Source organism: Coloeus monedula (assembly GCF_965178545.1).
Source record: "Coloeus monedula genome assembly, chromosome: 2".
Classification (NCBI taxonomy): domain Eukaryota; kingdom Metazoa; phylum Chordata; class Aves; order Passeriformes; family Corvidae; genus Coloeus; species Coloeus monedula.
In genome coordinates, this window is record NC_138782.1 from 48,900,427 (window position 1) to 48,917,197 (window position 16,771).

At 36.6% G+C, this 16,771-nt stretch overlaps 1 protein-coding gene across 1 annotated transcript in view; it reads left to right on the forward strand.

Moving 5' to 3' along the window:
* RYR2 (ryanodine receptor 2) overlaps positions 1-16,771 on the forward strand; it is a gene marked incomplete at both ends in the record, with an annotated part of 390,473 nt that overhangs the window by 203,242 nt on the left and 170,460 nt on the right. The window contains 5 exons of the mRNA XM_082276741.1: positions 370-465; positions 6,532-6,650; positions 7,047-7,180; positions 11,637-11,878; positions 15,209-15,401. Coding sequence (XP_082132867.1) covers positions 370-465; positions 6,532-6,650; positions 7,047-7,180; positions 11,637-11,878; positions 15,209-15,401 — 784 coding nt within the window. The remainder of the gene's footprint in view (positions 1-369; positions 466-6,531; positions 6,651-7,046; positions 7,181-11,636; positions 11,879-15,208; positions 15,402-16,771) is intronic.

Genomic DNA, 16,771 nt, shown 5'->3' on the forward strand with positions numbered 1-16,771 from the left:
CTTCACACTCTGCTTTTCCAATGTTTTCTGTCATTACAAGAACACTGTTTTACAGCAACTTGTTTCTGTAGTAGCAGATGAATTCTGTGCTGTCACTACTGGCTTCCTCATGTAGAGCATTTTGCAGGGGTTATTGAGATGATCGTAAAGCCAAAATAATTCAAATTCCTTAAAGGTCATATTGATATCAAAGGTATTTCTTATGCTGAATTCTAAAAGTCGCTTACATTATTTAAATTTATACATCAATAATTGAAGATTAAGAATCTATTTTACTGGATCCTTTCGGGCAACAGAAGACGGGAATTATTTAAATTTAAATGGACTCATAACTGTGATTTAATTTCTCTCTCTCTCTTTTCCCAATAGCGGCTCTGATTCGAGGAAATCGTAAAAACTGTGCTCAATTTTCGGGATCTCTTGATTGGTTAATCAGCAGATTAGAAAGACTGGAAGCCTCTTCTGGTATGCTTTTAAGTATTTTAACTTCCTTATTTGACCAGTTCCAAATTCTTTAAGATTGGTGATATACTTTTTCAGCCTAATTATAATGAAGTTCTTATTATGAGAGAGTAAATTATGTTAATAAAGTGAGATTTATATTTGTAACATTTTTTATATACTGATTTCAGTTGTACTTCTACTTTAAGTTCTGGCAGTCTTGCCTTTTCCTTGACCAATTGGATATAGTGTTACCTTTTAATTCAGGCAAACAAAGCATTTTACAATAGCTGTTCAATAGTGTAAGTTGTATTAATTAGCTTGCTAATTCTAGTGTCTGCCCTTTGTAATTCTGCATGTTTTTCAGGATTTGCATCAAACTAAATATAAGAATAATCATATGGAATGGATATAATTTGTTCCATTAGCAGTGTTCCCTATGTAATACATATACATTTCCTTTTGAATCATCTCTTTTGCTCCTGACATGTAAACTTTTATTTAAAATTAACAAGAAATGTTTTTCAGTTGCAGTTGAGACTTTTTTGCTTTGTATATAGTATTTTTTACTATTTTTTTGGAAGATGAGAGCATTTCAAGACTTCTTTTTTATAATAATGCTTAAGTTCAAAGGGCAGGAAGGTTTGTAGTCAGAACAATGGGCAAGATAGGGCAAGATAACCTACCTCTCCGGTTACGTATTTTTAATTTATTCCCATCATCTTCTTGGTGTAGTGTCATGTGTTGTTCCATGAACTGGAAGGAACATAATGATTAAAGAGTTGTCCTCAGGAACTGAAATTGCATTCCCCATATTGTTCTTTCCATTCCTCAGTCATAGGTCTGCCACAGATAGATGGTGTGCTTGAGAGTCTTTGAAATATTAAGGCCAGGAAGAAAGGAAGGATGTTGCCCATTGCAAAAGGTCTTTGTTTTACATTAGACTGGTAAACATTTGAAAAAAAGAAAGTCACAGGAATAACATAGCCTTTTACTGTGGCATTAATAAATGAGAAATATCCTGCTATTGCTGACTATTCCAAGTAGTTCCAGGAGTTGGTCTCAGTGCAGGTCACCATTTGGCATATACTAATAAATTTCTTACCTCAGTTATATTCAATCATCGTCAGCAGCTGTGACAACAGATGTGTCCTACAGTAAACAAGGTGTTTGTGTTCCCCTCAGCTTTGTCATTAAACATTTATGGGCATTTTGTTTATTTGCCATAAATCTGTTCCTGAGATGAGCTGACCAACAACATGAGAAAATATTGTCAAATGTCAGTGGCAGGAGTGCTCTCCCTCTCAGAGCCAAGGGTGAACTGGCACGGCATTCACTAGCTGATCAACAAGATGTGTGGTGGTTGATTGCACTTGTAAAGAGCAGTTACACACTGATGCTTCTCCTCTTGCAGATTTTTCCCTTTATCAACTCTTGGGGCAAGCAGAGAGTTTAGAAGTCAGTTATTCTTGGGGCTCTGAGACTGGTATAGAGACTTTGAAGCATGTGAGCCTCTCCAGACAGCAATGTTTTATAGATGTACTTTTGCACAGTTTTATTTCATGTTTTAGTTGCAGACCTATGGCCTTAGGGCAGGGGACCTGTTTTACTACAGAATTACTTCCTGCTCCTGGCAGGCACCTGATCTGTTTCAGCCTGGAATGTTTATGCTCTGACTGCTTGAGCATCTCAAGAGATGAGGCAACAGGAACATAGGAGTCTTTGCCTGTATCACTACTTTAGTTCTCAGCTAGTGACGCAGACAGATGGCTGCTCACAGCATGGGTGTCTAGTTAGAGGTTTGCTGATCATCCTGTCATTGCAGCTGGTACATTAGGGCTAGACATCCTACCCAAATAGATGTCACAACTGAACATTTGTTTTGGTTTACATTATTATTAGGGGAATCTGCTCTGTAGATGCTGTGATCTTCTTGCCTTATTGAGCATTTGAGTAACTGAATTTAAACTGAAACAAGCATTTGAAAAATGTCAAAATCATAAGTTAGATTATTTTTCTACTATGCTTCACCTGTGGTGTGAGAGCATTAACTTAAGGAGAATGATCTCACAGTTATGTAGTTGCATGGCATTTGATTGCAACCTGCTTAATGTCAATAGATTTCACAAGATCTTAATGGTGAAACTACTTCCTAAAAGACCTTATTTTACATCTGAAACTCTCAGGGCAATGGCTTTCAGAAATAATGCAAAACTTTTCACTCAACTTTTGGAGGTTCAAGATGAAATTTCTTATGACAGCTCTAAAAATGCTTTGTTACATGGATCCTGTTATGTATGTATGTATTTTTAATTTTTAATCTCAAACCAAAAAGATTTGAAAATTAAAAAAGTAATTGTTTATGGTAGTATAGTAAGGTATGAGAGACATTCTGTAAACTGCAGAGCATTTGACACTGCTCGCTCTGGGTAGTGAGCCTCCTGACATGCTGCAAAATCTACTCTGAATGTACTAATATTTGCAATAGTCATTTGTTCTGAGTTTTCTGCTAGGAACTAGGCCACTTGTACTCCATCCCCATGTGTGTGTTGGTAACATAACTTTCATGTTGCCTCCAAAATGGATTTTAAAATAAAGACTTTCCTGGGTTTGAGGCAGTCAGTTATAAAAGATGCTAATTAGGCTGTGCTTTAGTTATCTTGAGAGGCACAGTAGGTTTAGCTTTTAGTATGTAAATGTAATTTTGTGATTTTATGTGGGATGCTTGCTTGTCAGGTTTTAAGCTTTATTTGGCTTGATGGGCTGAGGATATTCACTGTTTTAATTTAAAATGGTAGATCTTCAATAGGGAGAAATACTGGCTTATACTAAATTTTTAAAATAAGAAGACTTGTATACATATATTCATGTAAAATAATTTTTTCTGAGGTAAAGTGTTTATGAGGAAGAAACACCATATTCTGTTAATCACACCAAAATTAAGCTCACCTTCAACATTAAAGTTGTCAGCTACATCTTCTGAATGAGTTTTCTTGAATGTGTTGCAATAAAGACTTGGTGCTACCAAATGTTATCTATAAAATTCTAGTTTTCACTTTTTTCTTGTCCTTGAACTAAAAGTGTTATGAAAACAGAACAGAGGCATTAAATATGTAAACAGCAACTGTGTATTGATTGTACAAATTTGATGAGAAATTGATTCATTTTTTGAGCTTCATTGAAGCAAAAGAGGGAAAATTATTATCTATCCAAGTAGAAATATGTCTGAGAGTAGACCACATTAGAAGTGAGAGATCACAGAACTGCAATGCAAATGCTTCAGCTGTCTCTTCAATCCATAAATTAAGATTAGATTAGTTTTTCACTCTGAAATATGTTCCAGATGGGATTAACTAGCCCTCCTATAATTTTAAAGGCATTAAAACATAGGTAAAAAGGTAGAATACCTTTAGCAATCTAATGTTGAGGACTACATTTAGTGTAGAAAGCTCTGTTTGCAGCCTGTGGTGTGAGCTGCTGGTTGAGCTCTGGGTCAGATGAGAAGACTTGAACTGCTAACTCTTTGCATAGCAAAGGTCCCAGGAATCTGTGGACCAGGCAGGTGACACTCAGAGACATGGCAGGTGTCGAAGATCCCCAGATTTCTGCATGCTTAGACTGTAGGGGTATAAAAGCCCAGGTGCCCACAAATTCACAGATTGTTCTGAGTTGGAAGGTACCAAAAAGGATCGCTGAGTCCAACTCTTAAGTAAATGGTCTGTACAGGGATTGACCCCACAAACTTGGTGTTATTAGCACCATGCTCTAAACACCTGAGGTAATCTCAGGTTCCTGTGTTCAGGATCTGTCCTTGGTAGCACCCAGCTTGAGTTGTTATTTTGTTAGTTATTGCACCACAATGAAATTATTTTAAGGACTGGGACATCTGAGATTCTGCTATGAGAAACCTGGGGTAGAGCTGGTGAGGAAACCTGGTCTGACTGTGCAAGTGTGGGGTGTGTAGCTGTGAAGGGGCCATGGTCTGAGCTCAGGTGGTGCAAGAATGACTGCCATAGCGGCTACTGGATGGTTGTTGTACAGGGAAGCTTCTTTAACACAAATATGCTTCAAGTTAAGGTTTTTTGGAACCAGATAATACCACGTTTTGAGGATTTTTCTCTTTAAGTGCATGCATTTTATTCAAGTATTCTGCAATATGACATCAGACAAGTCAACAAATTGTCCTGAAAACACATGCTTCCTTTGATCCATTAGTCATTAAGAAAACTTTCACTCTCCTTACCATGAACTCTGCATATCATACTGTTTGTGACATTTGTATTAAATTCAAATGCTTAGTGCTTTAATGCCTTGAGCAACTCCAATGAAGTTGGAACAAGTCTAGTTGTCTTTAATGTAGACAATCTAAAAATGAATCAATTGGAACAGACACAGTTCACTCATATGCAATTTTTTTCTGAAACACAGGGAGCAAAATGTATTTGGTAATTAGCATTCAGATGCTGTAGTAATTCAAGAAGGTGCTGGGGCAGCTGGATCTAATTGATAAGCATGCATTTATTCTCGAATGTTTACATCTTCAAAGTATTTTTACTTCTGTTATTGAAAATGTTAAGATTAGTAAATAAACTTTGTGTACTATTTTAAGACAAAAGGTTATGACTACCTATAGAAAACTCCATGGATATGGTTGCCACACTTAAATAGTATCATTTATTACTGCATTACTATTTATATTGATAAAGTGTGTTTCAGTGCTACAATGAGAGGTGGCAAACGCCCAGTTACCAGATTTTGAATGTAATGTGTTTTGTGCATTCCCAGATCACTGTGACACACAAAATTGTTCATCTTTTTACAGATTACCCCTCTAGAATAAGGATACTTTTGTAACACTTTTTTAACCTCCCTAGGTATTTTGACCATGGTCAGTGACCCCTGACCTAGTCTAGTTTGCAAGCTGGGTGGACTGTGTTACTGTGTTTCTACAGAGCATCTACTCTTTTGGCTTGCTCTCATGACTCTTAGGTTTTTATCCTTTCTAACAACATTTTTACTGTCAGTATTCATAGAATCATAGAATGGTGGAATAATGGAAGTGCACATCTACTGCAACCCAGATCATACCACTGCCAAATTCAGGTTTAGAATGTTCTTTAATTTATAGTTGAGGCTTCTTGTGCTTAAACCTTCAGGGCTGTAGAATCACTTTGGGAGTTCACCTCTAGCTCATTATCTACGTGCATTTTCTGTTTACATATACGTGACTGTCTTCAAATATATTAAACAACATACTTTGTTTGAAGCCTGTTTACTGGGTGAATCAAATTGTCACTGTATCTGTTGTCTTCCACCTTTTCTACATTTCAGTCGTTGAATAATCCCTACTCTTTATTAGTAATGACAGCATGTGTCCCTCCAGACCGCTGGAAAAAACATTAAATAGTACGGGGATAAACAGTGATGGTGCTGTAGGTTATCTGTAGCAGCTGATGTTCTCTTCCTCACTAGGATCAAAGACAGGCCACAGTACTGTTACTGAGACAGAACCATCTGACAAAAACACTATTTTTCCCACATCAAGGGGAGTTGGAGAGCTACATTTTCCTGTAATGGAAAGAGCATGGCAAAGAGCAGAAGACTCATGCTATGGAATTTGCTTTGCAAGGATTAAGCTGTGTGTTTGGAGACATGGCTTGAATGAATAAAAGGCTGAAGACAGAATGATGAGAGCTGTACATTGCTAATAGGAATTGCATATTTCTAGATTTAAGACTGCTTCTCAGCTTTCCTTCAGCCCCTTTGATTTTTTTCTCATTGTGGCAACAACTTTAGCAGCTGATAATTATGCACTGCATGTACAATATTGTCTTTCCCAAAGGTAGAAGATCCTAAAGCAGGTGTTGACTTGGTCCAGGAGCTTTATGATTAACATTAATGATTTATGATTATGATTTAACATTAATGATTCTTCATGGCAATTCTTCATGCCGCTTTATGGGGTTTTTTTTGTCATATACAATGATTTTTGAAACTATTTCATGTTACTGAGCAGCAGATTATGAACTATTATGTACAGTTATGACTTTGTATGCGCTTTGAAGAGATTTTTTTTTTTTTTTCCCCAAGGAATTCTAGAGGTTTTACACTGTGTGTTGGTGGAAAGCCCAGAAGCTCTAAACATTATTAAGGAAGGACATATTAAATCAATCATCTGTCTTTTGGACAAACATGGGAGAAACCATAAGGTAGGTAAAGACTAAACAAGTATATTTAGATGAACGTTTGTGAACAAAGCATGCTCATTCTTCTGTGTGGAAGTTAATTTCAAATACTTTAATGCTGTTTTGATAATGAGGAATTAAACTTTTCCTAAAATGTATATGAGCAGTTTGACGAAGCAAAGAGGAATGTTACCTTCTTTTTGGCAAAAACATTGATACATACCAATTCTCAAGGGAAGCGAGAATAATGTTTTAATGTTAGGAGAATTTCAGAATTGTTCTAAAATAAAACCACTGTGATGGATGAATTACATACCATTACATGTCTTCCAGTAACAAGGTATAGAGCATTACATTGCCTGAAGTAATTAACAATGATAATGAAAAAGTATTTAAGATTAAAAGAATCTTTTTTTTCAGGTTTTGGATGTTTTGTGTTCTCTCTGTGTTTGTCACGGAGTAGCTGTGAGGTCTAATCAACATCTAATATGTGATAATCTCCTGCCAGGAAGAGATCTGCTCTTACAGACACGTCTTGTCAACCATGTGAGCAGGTACAAAGAAAAAGAAAAAAATCTGTATCTATGAACAAAGCAAAAGAACCTAACTTGTGCTTAAAATAAAGAGTCACTATGGAAAATCTCTTTTACTTCCAAAACTTTTGTTATGATATTTTATTCTTACTAGGATTTTAAATTCCCTTTGCAGTAGTGATTAAATTTGAAACGTGGGTCAGAGAGAACTGTCATAAGCTATAGCTGCCTGAAGCTGTTTTAAGTCTGCAGAGCTGTAGTGTCTTCTGAAGATTATGGTTCAGATCTAACTGGGCATTCAAAGCATTGTCAGCTGATGTCCTGTGATTGCCTTTACATTCATGACCTTGTGAGGATTTCCTAATCACCCTTGGTCAAAATTAAGAATTTTGTGCTAATCACCTTCACCAGTGCCTGGAATATTTAGACAGTGCCTTCACCCTTCCTTCCACTCCAGAGTTTCAGAAGCTACCTTCAAGCAGACATTAATAACGAGATGAAGCTAGTAAAATCTTAAATTGGTAAAGTATCATTTACAAATATTAAGTACATGTTTCTCCAGAGTTTTAATTTATGCTGAGGCTAAAGAATGTGGCTTTGTGTGAAGATCTGTGGGATCTTCTGTCTCAAACTTGTTAATTTTTAAAAGTCTCAATCACTTATTGAGAATGAAAATTGAAACACAGAAATAGTACTTATAATTCAGAGTCCATAGGATTTATTAGATGTTGAAAAGCATAAAAAGTCCACACTGTATAAGGAGGCTACTTCAGGCTAAAGGATCTGGGGAACTGATTGTCTCTCTTTACCTGGCATTGGTGGGGCCACACCTGGAGTACTGTGTTCAGTTCTGGGCCCCTCACTACAAGGAGGACATTGAGGGGCTGGAGCATGTCCAGAGAACAGAATGGAGCTGTTGAAAGGTCTGGAGCACAAGTCTTATGAAGAGTGTCTGAGGAAACTGGTTTGTTTAATCTGGAGAAGAGTGGGCTCAGGAGAGACCTTATCACACTCTAAAACTCCGTGAATGGAGGCTGTAGCCAGGTGGTGGCCAGCCTCTTCTCCAAAGCAACCAGTGACAGGGCAAGAGGCCATAGCCTCAAGCTGCACCAGAAGAGGTTCAGGTTGGACATCAGGAAGACTTTTTTCATGGAAAGGGCTGTTAAGCATTGGAACAGGCTGCCCAGGGAAGCGGTGGAGTCATCATCCCTGGAAGTGTTTAAGAAATGACTGGACATGGCACCTAGTGCTGTGGTTTAATTGTCATGAAGATATTTGTTCAAAGGTTGGACTTGATCATGGAGGTCTTTTCTGGCCTCAATGATTCTGCAATTCTATGATTGAGCTTCTGAGATGACTTTGGATCTCATACAAGGAAAATAAACTTGTCTTTCCCAAATAAAAAAAATAAAAAAAAAATTTTAAAAAAGCAAATTATTTGTTCCATATTTTTGCTTTGCATTAGAAAGTAGTGAATGAGAAGATTCTTATTCTTGCAATTATAAGGAAAAAAAATTTTTTCAAAAGTCAATAAGACCAAGGAAACATTGAAGAAATTTAGTGTTAGGCTAAGACATACATACCTTGTCCCAAAAATATTTGACAAAAGAACTTTCCAAGGTATTACTGGAACTTTCTAAGATATTGGTGTTTAACGTACTTTTCCAGGAAATTGGAAAATTCTATTCACAAACCACTTTTGAACAAGACTAATTTGGCTGATTAGGTTGATTAAATTGTGAGGTCTGGACAAAAGCATAATAAAGTGCTACTGTGTTCAGGGAAAAATGATTGGATTTGGTGATCTTGCTAATAATTTACAAATAATAGACTTTTCTGGAAGATAGCTTTTGTCAAACACATTTTGTTTTTAAGGTCATTAAATTTTTGACTTGGAACAATGCGAAGAGTACCTATACCTAAACATCTGGCAAAAGACAACCCATATGCTTCTGATAAAACTAGTTATTTTGTAAGCAACCAGGTCAGCAAAGTCTGTTTTTGCACTTGTATTTAACCACCCATACCAGCCCTTCTTCCTCCCCCCGTCATTCCCTCTACCAGGAAGCACATTGGGACTAGCTTAGAGCTACATTTTTGTTGATTAGTCAGCTTGAATGTAGAAACAAAATCTTTATACAAGTAATAACCCAGTCTAGTGGAGGAATGTGAAGACTACATACATTCAGTCTAGAAGTTTAAAAGCTTTTTGAGATACGGGTAACCAACCATTGAAGAAATATAGCTGGTATTGATTTTGGATACTTCTGTGCTCTATGGCTTTAATTCAAGATGGAATGGCTTTCTTAGTACAAAGCTGACACAGAAATGACTGTCTGGAGACAGATTTTTTTGGGATGAGAGTGTGTATTCAATATTATCCCAAAAATCAGATTAGAAAAGCATAGGTTTTTTTCCTTTTTTCCCCCCTTGTGACCTTTTAGATATATGACTCTACATATTGCTATTTATCTAGATATTCTGGCCTTTTAAGTAGTCTTGTGAAGTACTGTAGAAAGAGTAGCAGTAGGAACATCACATTGATATTAAGGATTTCCACAACCACTGCAAATTACTGAGTTATACAGGACTTGGAACAAAGAAGCAAGAGGTACAAGAGAATTTTGAAATAGATTGACACTTCACTTTTGTATCTTTTAAAATGTTATTTTCTTGAATGTATAGTCAGTGTTACAGAATGCAGTTTGCTATGTAAAATTAAACCTGCAATGTGTACTTACTACATTTACAATGGTAATTTGTTGAATAGCTGTGGGAATTTTTTTCTGCAGGATCTAACATCTATTAAATATTCAAACACATAAACTAATTATTATTGGTATCTGAGTGAGGACGCTGTTTCAGTTACTGAAGCGAACATTTTTTACTTAAAATGTATAGACCATTTTCACCAGAATAAATAAATGAATAAATAACTAAAAATGCTGCCTTCTGAGAGCTCGGGTCAGAGATATTGCCTGCAGGGTGCCTCAACTTGTCCAGAGCAAAGATTACCATCCATTGTTACTCTTCTCATGGGAGTATAAACGGTACTGCAAGCTGAAACCTGGACAGAATTAAGAAAGACTATAAAGCTTTGGGAGTGCAAGTGGAAAGTATTGGAGCTCAAGCTACCCCTTTTTCCATTTTACCAGTTACAGGAAGAGGTGCAGACAGATATAGACATATAATGCAGGTCAGCTTTTGGCTTCATTTGCTTGGTTGATGTGGAATAAGTGGTGGACATTTTCTACCTGTATTTCTCCAAACCTTTCCATAGTTTCCCAAAGGCTCCTCCCAGAGAAACTGATGCCTTAGGGTGGAGACAAGGGGTCTGTGCAGTGGGTGGGCACTGGCTGCCTGGCCACACCCAGAGGGGGTGGTAAATCCTTTTCAAACTGGAAACTGTCACAAGTGGGGTCCCCAGGGATGGATTTTGGGTCCAAGGCTGTTTAATACCTTCCTGAGTGCTCTGGGTGATGGGATCAATCTCCCCTGATGGAGCTTGCCAGTGATACCAAACTGAGTGGTGAAGTGGACACGTGGGAAGGGAGAGCCAGCCTGCAGGAAGACCTGCATAGGCTGGAAGAGTGGGCTAACAAGAACCTTATCAAGTTCAACAAAGACAAATGTAATGTCTTGCACATGGGAAAAGAGAATCCAGGAGTGCAGCACAGGCCAGGATCTGCCTGCCGGGGGAGCAGCTCTGTGGAAAGGGACCTGGGGTCCCAGCGGACAGCAAGCTCAGTATGAACCTGTGCTGCTGTGGCAAAGAAAGGCAATGGGATGTTGGGCTGCATCAACAAGGACATAAACAGCAGAGAGAAGGAAAGCTTTATCCCACTTTATTCAGCGCTTGTCAGGCCACACCTGGAATACTGTGTTCAGTTTTGGTTGCTGCTATGCAGCAAAGATCTGGACGGGCTGGAGAAGGTCCAGAGGAGGTCCACAAAGATGACAAAAGGCTGGGAGAACTGAGTTTGTTCAGCCTTGAGAAATGAAGGCTTAGGGGAAACATTACTGCATTCTAGTATTTAAAGGGTTGCTATAAAGAAGAAGGATATTCTCTTTCTGTAAGGAGTCACATGGAAAAGACAAAGGGTAATTGGTACAAGTTTCTCCTAGGGAGATTCTGATTGGAGAAAAGAGTAACATTTTTCATGATGACAAGAATCAGTCATTGGAATAATCTCACCAGGGAAATGGTGGATTACCTAATATGGGACACTTATAAGACAGCAGGACATTGTGCTGGGCCATCTAGTCCTGACTGTGGTTTTGTCAAGAGAGGTTGAACCAGATGATCCTTGTGGTCCTTTCCAACCTGGTAATCTATGTGATTCCTTGAAGTAAAATTACTTCTGTTGTTTTAATCACACAAAACAAGCTTGAAATTTGAGACAATGAAAAGTATGCAGCAGTTCATCTTGTCCTTGAGATAAGATTTTAATAACTATTTTTATTCTTTCTGTTTAAGCATGCGACCCAACATCTTCTTGGGGATTAGTGAAGGCTCTGCCCAATACAGAAAATGGTACTATGAACTTATGGTGGACCATCTAGAGCCCTTTGTGACCGCAGAATCAACTCATCTACGAGTGGGCTGGGCTTCAACAGAAGGGTACTCACCCTACCCAGGGGGAGGAGCAGAATGGGGAGGAAATGGTGTTGGTGATGACTTATATTCCTATGGCTTTGATGGTCTACATCTGTGGTCAGGTATTCTCTTGGGTATTTTGTTGTTGTTTACTTTTGTTTAAACATTATAATTGTGTTTGCAATCCCAGTAAATTTCTTTTCAACAGCAGCAAAGTGAATCAGTTATTTCAGCTGACACCTGGAACATACAGAAACAGTACCCTATATCAGAATATGATTTAAACTGACATTCTGTATTGAAAAAAAATTGGTGTATATGAAGTAATCAAATAGACTAGTAATTCATATTTCAGCTTAGGACTTTGCAGGGGGCTAGGAGGACTATGTGTTCATAGTAACTATGAAGATTTTATTTAGACCTTCAAAGCTGCAAAAATTGAAGTATCAAAGCCAGTCATCTGGATCTGTAAATCCTATATTGTAGTGTAAGAACAGTCTGAGACATTTAATTCACCGGACTCTCCATTTTTGATTTGCGGTTTGTTTTTTTTTCAAGACAGGTTTTTATTATTGGTCTTTAGAAGTTCAGAAATACTTTAGGTATGAAGAAGATTTTTAAATATGTTTTTTGCCATACATTTAAAACAAGATTTTTTTCGTAGTGATGTTTTATTTGCTTACATTAAGACTGACTGATTATTGCAAGACTTGCAGAATCACATTCCTAGCTTGCATATGATGTATTTGCTCCGGTATTCATCTTTAAAATGTTCTTGGCTAACTTTGGATCTATTTGTTAATAGTAATTTATGAATGAAGATTCTAGTATTAGAGAAAGCTGAACTCAGTAAAGCATTTTTATTTACTGTTATTACCATAAATACCTTATTATCTCTTCAAATTGGATTAGCTCAGCAAAATCAGAATAATGATAGCTTGTTCTCTTCTTCTTGATCATTTTTTAGAAGGTTTAACTTTTGTGAAAAGATTCCCAGATATCATTTAGAATGGGTAGTCCTACAGTTAGACAGTCCTGAACTCCTTGAAAGGAGATCTTACTGTGATTTCACCTTGCTGAGAAAAATGTTTTTTCTTTTGATTTTTGAGAGATTATTGGGCAGTGATGAACTATAGAATTGGCTGAAAACTGGGAAAGGCTCATTGGACTGGCAGTTCTTTCCACTATATAGATATGAACAGGTTTTCTAAAGCACCTTAGCAGACAAGAAAGACAATTTAGTGAGTCAGCTGCATCATCTAAAGTTTTTGCAGCACTGAGGCGTTGTGACTTGATACTTGGAAAAGAATACAGTTTTACATTTCAAAAGAATGTTCCAATCAAAATAGCAATGGATTTTATTAATAAATAATAGCATATCAACTGGAGTGGCATCTTAGGAAAGAAGGTGCTACTTTGCCTCTCATGTATAGTGAGAATTACTTTGGAACAATGATGTATAATTAATGGTATCATTAAAAGTGTCGTGACTGCGTTTGACAGATAAAGTATTATTACAGAAGAACCAGAAAATAATGAGCTAACCAAGATAGCTTTTGTACCTAAGGTCACTTTTAGGCAGGAAACAAAAGGTTACTGAAAATCAAAATTATTTTTCTACCCACTGCAAAATTTCAATCAGAAATGTAACAACAGAATAAATGAACAATTTTGTTTGTGGTTCTCAAGTCAGTAATCCTGCCAAAAAAAATAAGTCAGACCACCTTTGGATCTGCAAATTTTTGTATCTCTTGTGGATGCGGCTGGTAGATTTGAAAAGATGTGTGTCTTTCTTCACTGACGCTATTGCGTAACACATACATACCTCTCAAACTTGGAAGAACTTTAGGTAGTTGCATATTGAAAATCATGGCCTTTGTTTTGCTTCTATAATCCCAGGCTGCATCTTGATAAGTCTCTGCAATGGTATTTTAAGAGTAACCTTCTTAGCATGAAACATTTATTGTATTAATGAATAGCAACAATAATTTCTGCCCCCAAGTTTCTGTTCTGGGCCAAGCCTTTATGAGAATCACATATAATTTACATTTGGTTCTTCAGTCCTGAGATGATATACCTATTGTGGAGAAGTCACATAGGTCTTTAAAGTCTAGGGCCAGAAAAGGCATTGAGATAATTTGATCTACTGGGTATTCATCAATTACCAATACATATTTCTGTTAGCAGTCAGCCTTGCGTTATCTCCATAACTTATATTTGCCTAAATTTTAGTGTCTAAAACGGCATCTGGTCTCAAGTAGTGTGTTTTAAGGAGATGAAATATCCACTCTTCATTGGTAGCTCTTATAGCATTTAGTTATCCCTGCCATTAAATAATTGTCCCTTTCTGTGATTTATTTTAAACTAACTCTCAGCTGTGATATTTTCATCTGGCAGTATCACAAAGTCATTTTACTGGTACAGAGTTTTGGAAGTGTTGGTATTTTTTTTCCTTGGGGGTCAGGGTGATATGTATATGAAAATTCACTTGTAGAAAAATTATTGAGATTTACATTTTTGCTTCTGTTAAAAACAGAAGCTTCTTCTTGGAAATGTAGTGCTAGTTAAGTCCTTCATGTTTACAAAACTTGGACACCCCAGCTAAAAGGTTAGTGCTCTGTTCTTAGTATGCATCATGGCATATCTCTTGCAGGCAGTGCAAAAGTTATTTTTGGAAAACATGAGTAGACATGTTTTCATACAGCTTCTATGGTTTTCCAAAATTCTGTGCAGTAGATGGCAGAAAATTTCAGACACAATCACTTTCTATTTCTGAATTCTATAGCTTATTTCTCTTGGGAAGAAGCTCTGCTTGTGTAAATGTAATTTGATGTAAAATAGAAGAATCCTTTAGAATTAATAAAAACTGATTAAAAATACATATATTACTGGATATATATGCCTCAAAATTTCATCTTTGTATATTGCTGAAAAATGCTGGTTTGCAGTTTAATTATGAAACTGAGTAGTATCATCTCATACAAGTTTGCAAGAGTACCATGATGTGGCCATTAACAGGGATTACCTAATTTTCCAGAAATAATTCACAGTGAATAGTTTTCTTTGTCAAATTATGAAGCATTCTTTAGAAAAGTATACTAAGTTTCATATTAGATACTAATGGCTGTTTTCAGTTAGCACTTACGTATTGTAAGGAATAAAATGTACTTTTCTTGGTTTTGACTCTTTTTATGGATATCAGTAATTATTTTCACTTACATTAATGTAATTGAGTTTTATTATTTATGATTGAAATAGCTGTATTGACATGACTGTATGCTGCTATTCACTATATTGCAAGCTTAACATCGGGTCTTGGATGTTATAGGTTAGATATTTGTGTATTAATATGCTTGTGCTCTGTAGTGATGTCTTTCTCTTTTTTTAGGCTGCTGTGAAAACCAGAGGGGTTTTCATAAGTTTCACTAAATGTGTCTCTGTTACTTCCATAGGTTGTGTAGCACGAACAGTAAATTCTCCCAATCAACATCTATTAAGAACTGATGATGTTATTAGCTGCTGTTTGGATCTGAGTGCCCCCAGCATCTCTTTCCGAATAAATGGTCAGCCAGTTCAAGGAATGTTTGAAAACTTCAACATAGATGGCCTCTTCTTCCCAGTCGTCAGCTTCTCTGCAGGAATAAAGTTAGCATCCCATGGAGTTGTTTTTTTTTTTTTTTTTTTTTTTTTTTTTTTTTTTTTTTTTTTTTTTTCTCCAGTCTGCTTTTTTTTTTCCTGCATACATGAATATGCTGAATATTTCCCTGGCTGTCTGCTCTCATTTCTCTTTCTGCCATCTGCTTTTTTGGCTAAGTTCCAGTTCTTGGATAGTGAGAGCTACAAAGAAGTCCTGAAGACACAGTGCATCTTTTGTTTTTCAGCACACCAGTGTATTCTGGTGGTTTGCAGACATATCTTAGAAACACCTTCTTAATAATTTCTTTGCTGACATATTGCTACACATTCACTCCAGGGTAGCATTTTGCATCAGCCTTTGATATTAAAAATATATTTTCCCTAACTCACCTGTTATGAGGTAGTAGCTATTATTTAAAGAGGCATTATTTGCACTTACCATAAGAAATGGTGGTCATACACTTTTTAGCAGCATGAGTTAATATGAATTTGATCTGTATTCTGGTTGTTGTATTGGTTTTCTATAAAATTTCAAGTCACACTTAAGGTACCAGACTTCTGCTTCCATGTATTGAGCAGTTTGAAACTATAATATTAAAAAAGATTGTGTGGTGTTCCAGCGGGGAGACCAGCTTTATCAGGACTGGTAAAGGTGAAGGCTGAAAGCTGATTTCTGTTGGAGGCAGAGCAATGCTCCGTGAGGGATCATTCAAAGAATACCACAGAAGCTAAGAGCAATCATATAGAGCACACACCCACCTCTTATTCCAAATGCAAAATACACGTCTTTAGACTTTGCCTTTGAAAGAACAGGAGATAAAATGTGGTAAAACTATAGATCTGCATGCTAGAAAATGCAAAATTATAAGCCTGCATTCTTTATTTCCATTATCAGAGAAATTATTATTTGTGTGCTGCATGCAGTTTTTGAGTATATACTGGTATAGCATTAACAAGAATCTTGTAAGATACTCAGTAAGCAGAAAAGAGACAAAATTCTTCTGGTTTAAGGCTAATTTTTTGGGTGTTTTTTGATTTCTTCGGGGTGGCAATGTTCTAGGAAGATTTTTCAGTATTATGTCGTTGCTATGTCATGTTGGTATTATGTCATTGCTATACCATTATTACCTCATTGATTGTATTTTACAGTAACAAAAGACCATGACGTATTTACCTTTTTGTCGTGAATAAAAGAGTGCTTTCGCCTGGGTTTCCACTAATAAGACAAAAAGAAGTTTTAGGGAAGGAAATATAGGAGTTTTTGTATTGTGTCCTAAGGATTTAGTGTTTTGTGAGAGAAAAGAAAGAACCACGGGGTTTTTTAGGCTCATTTCTCAAATGAGATTGAACGGAGGCTTTTCCTCGATGGACAGAGTTCT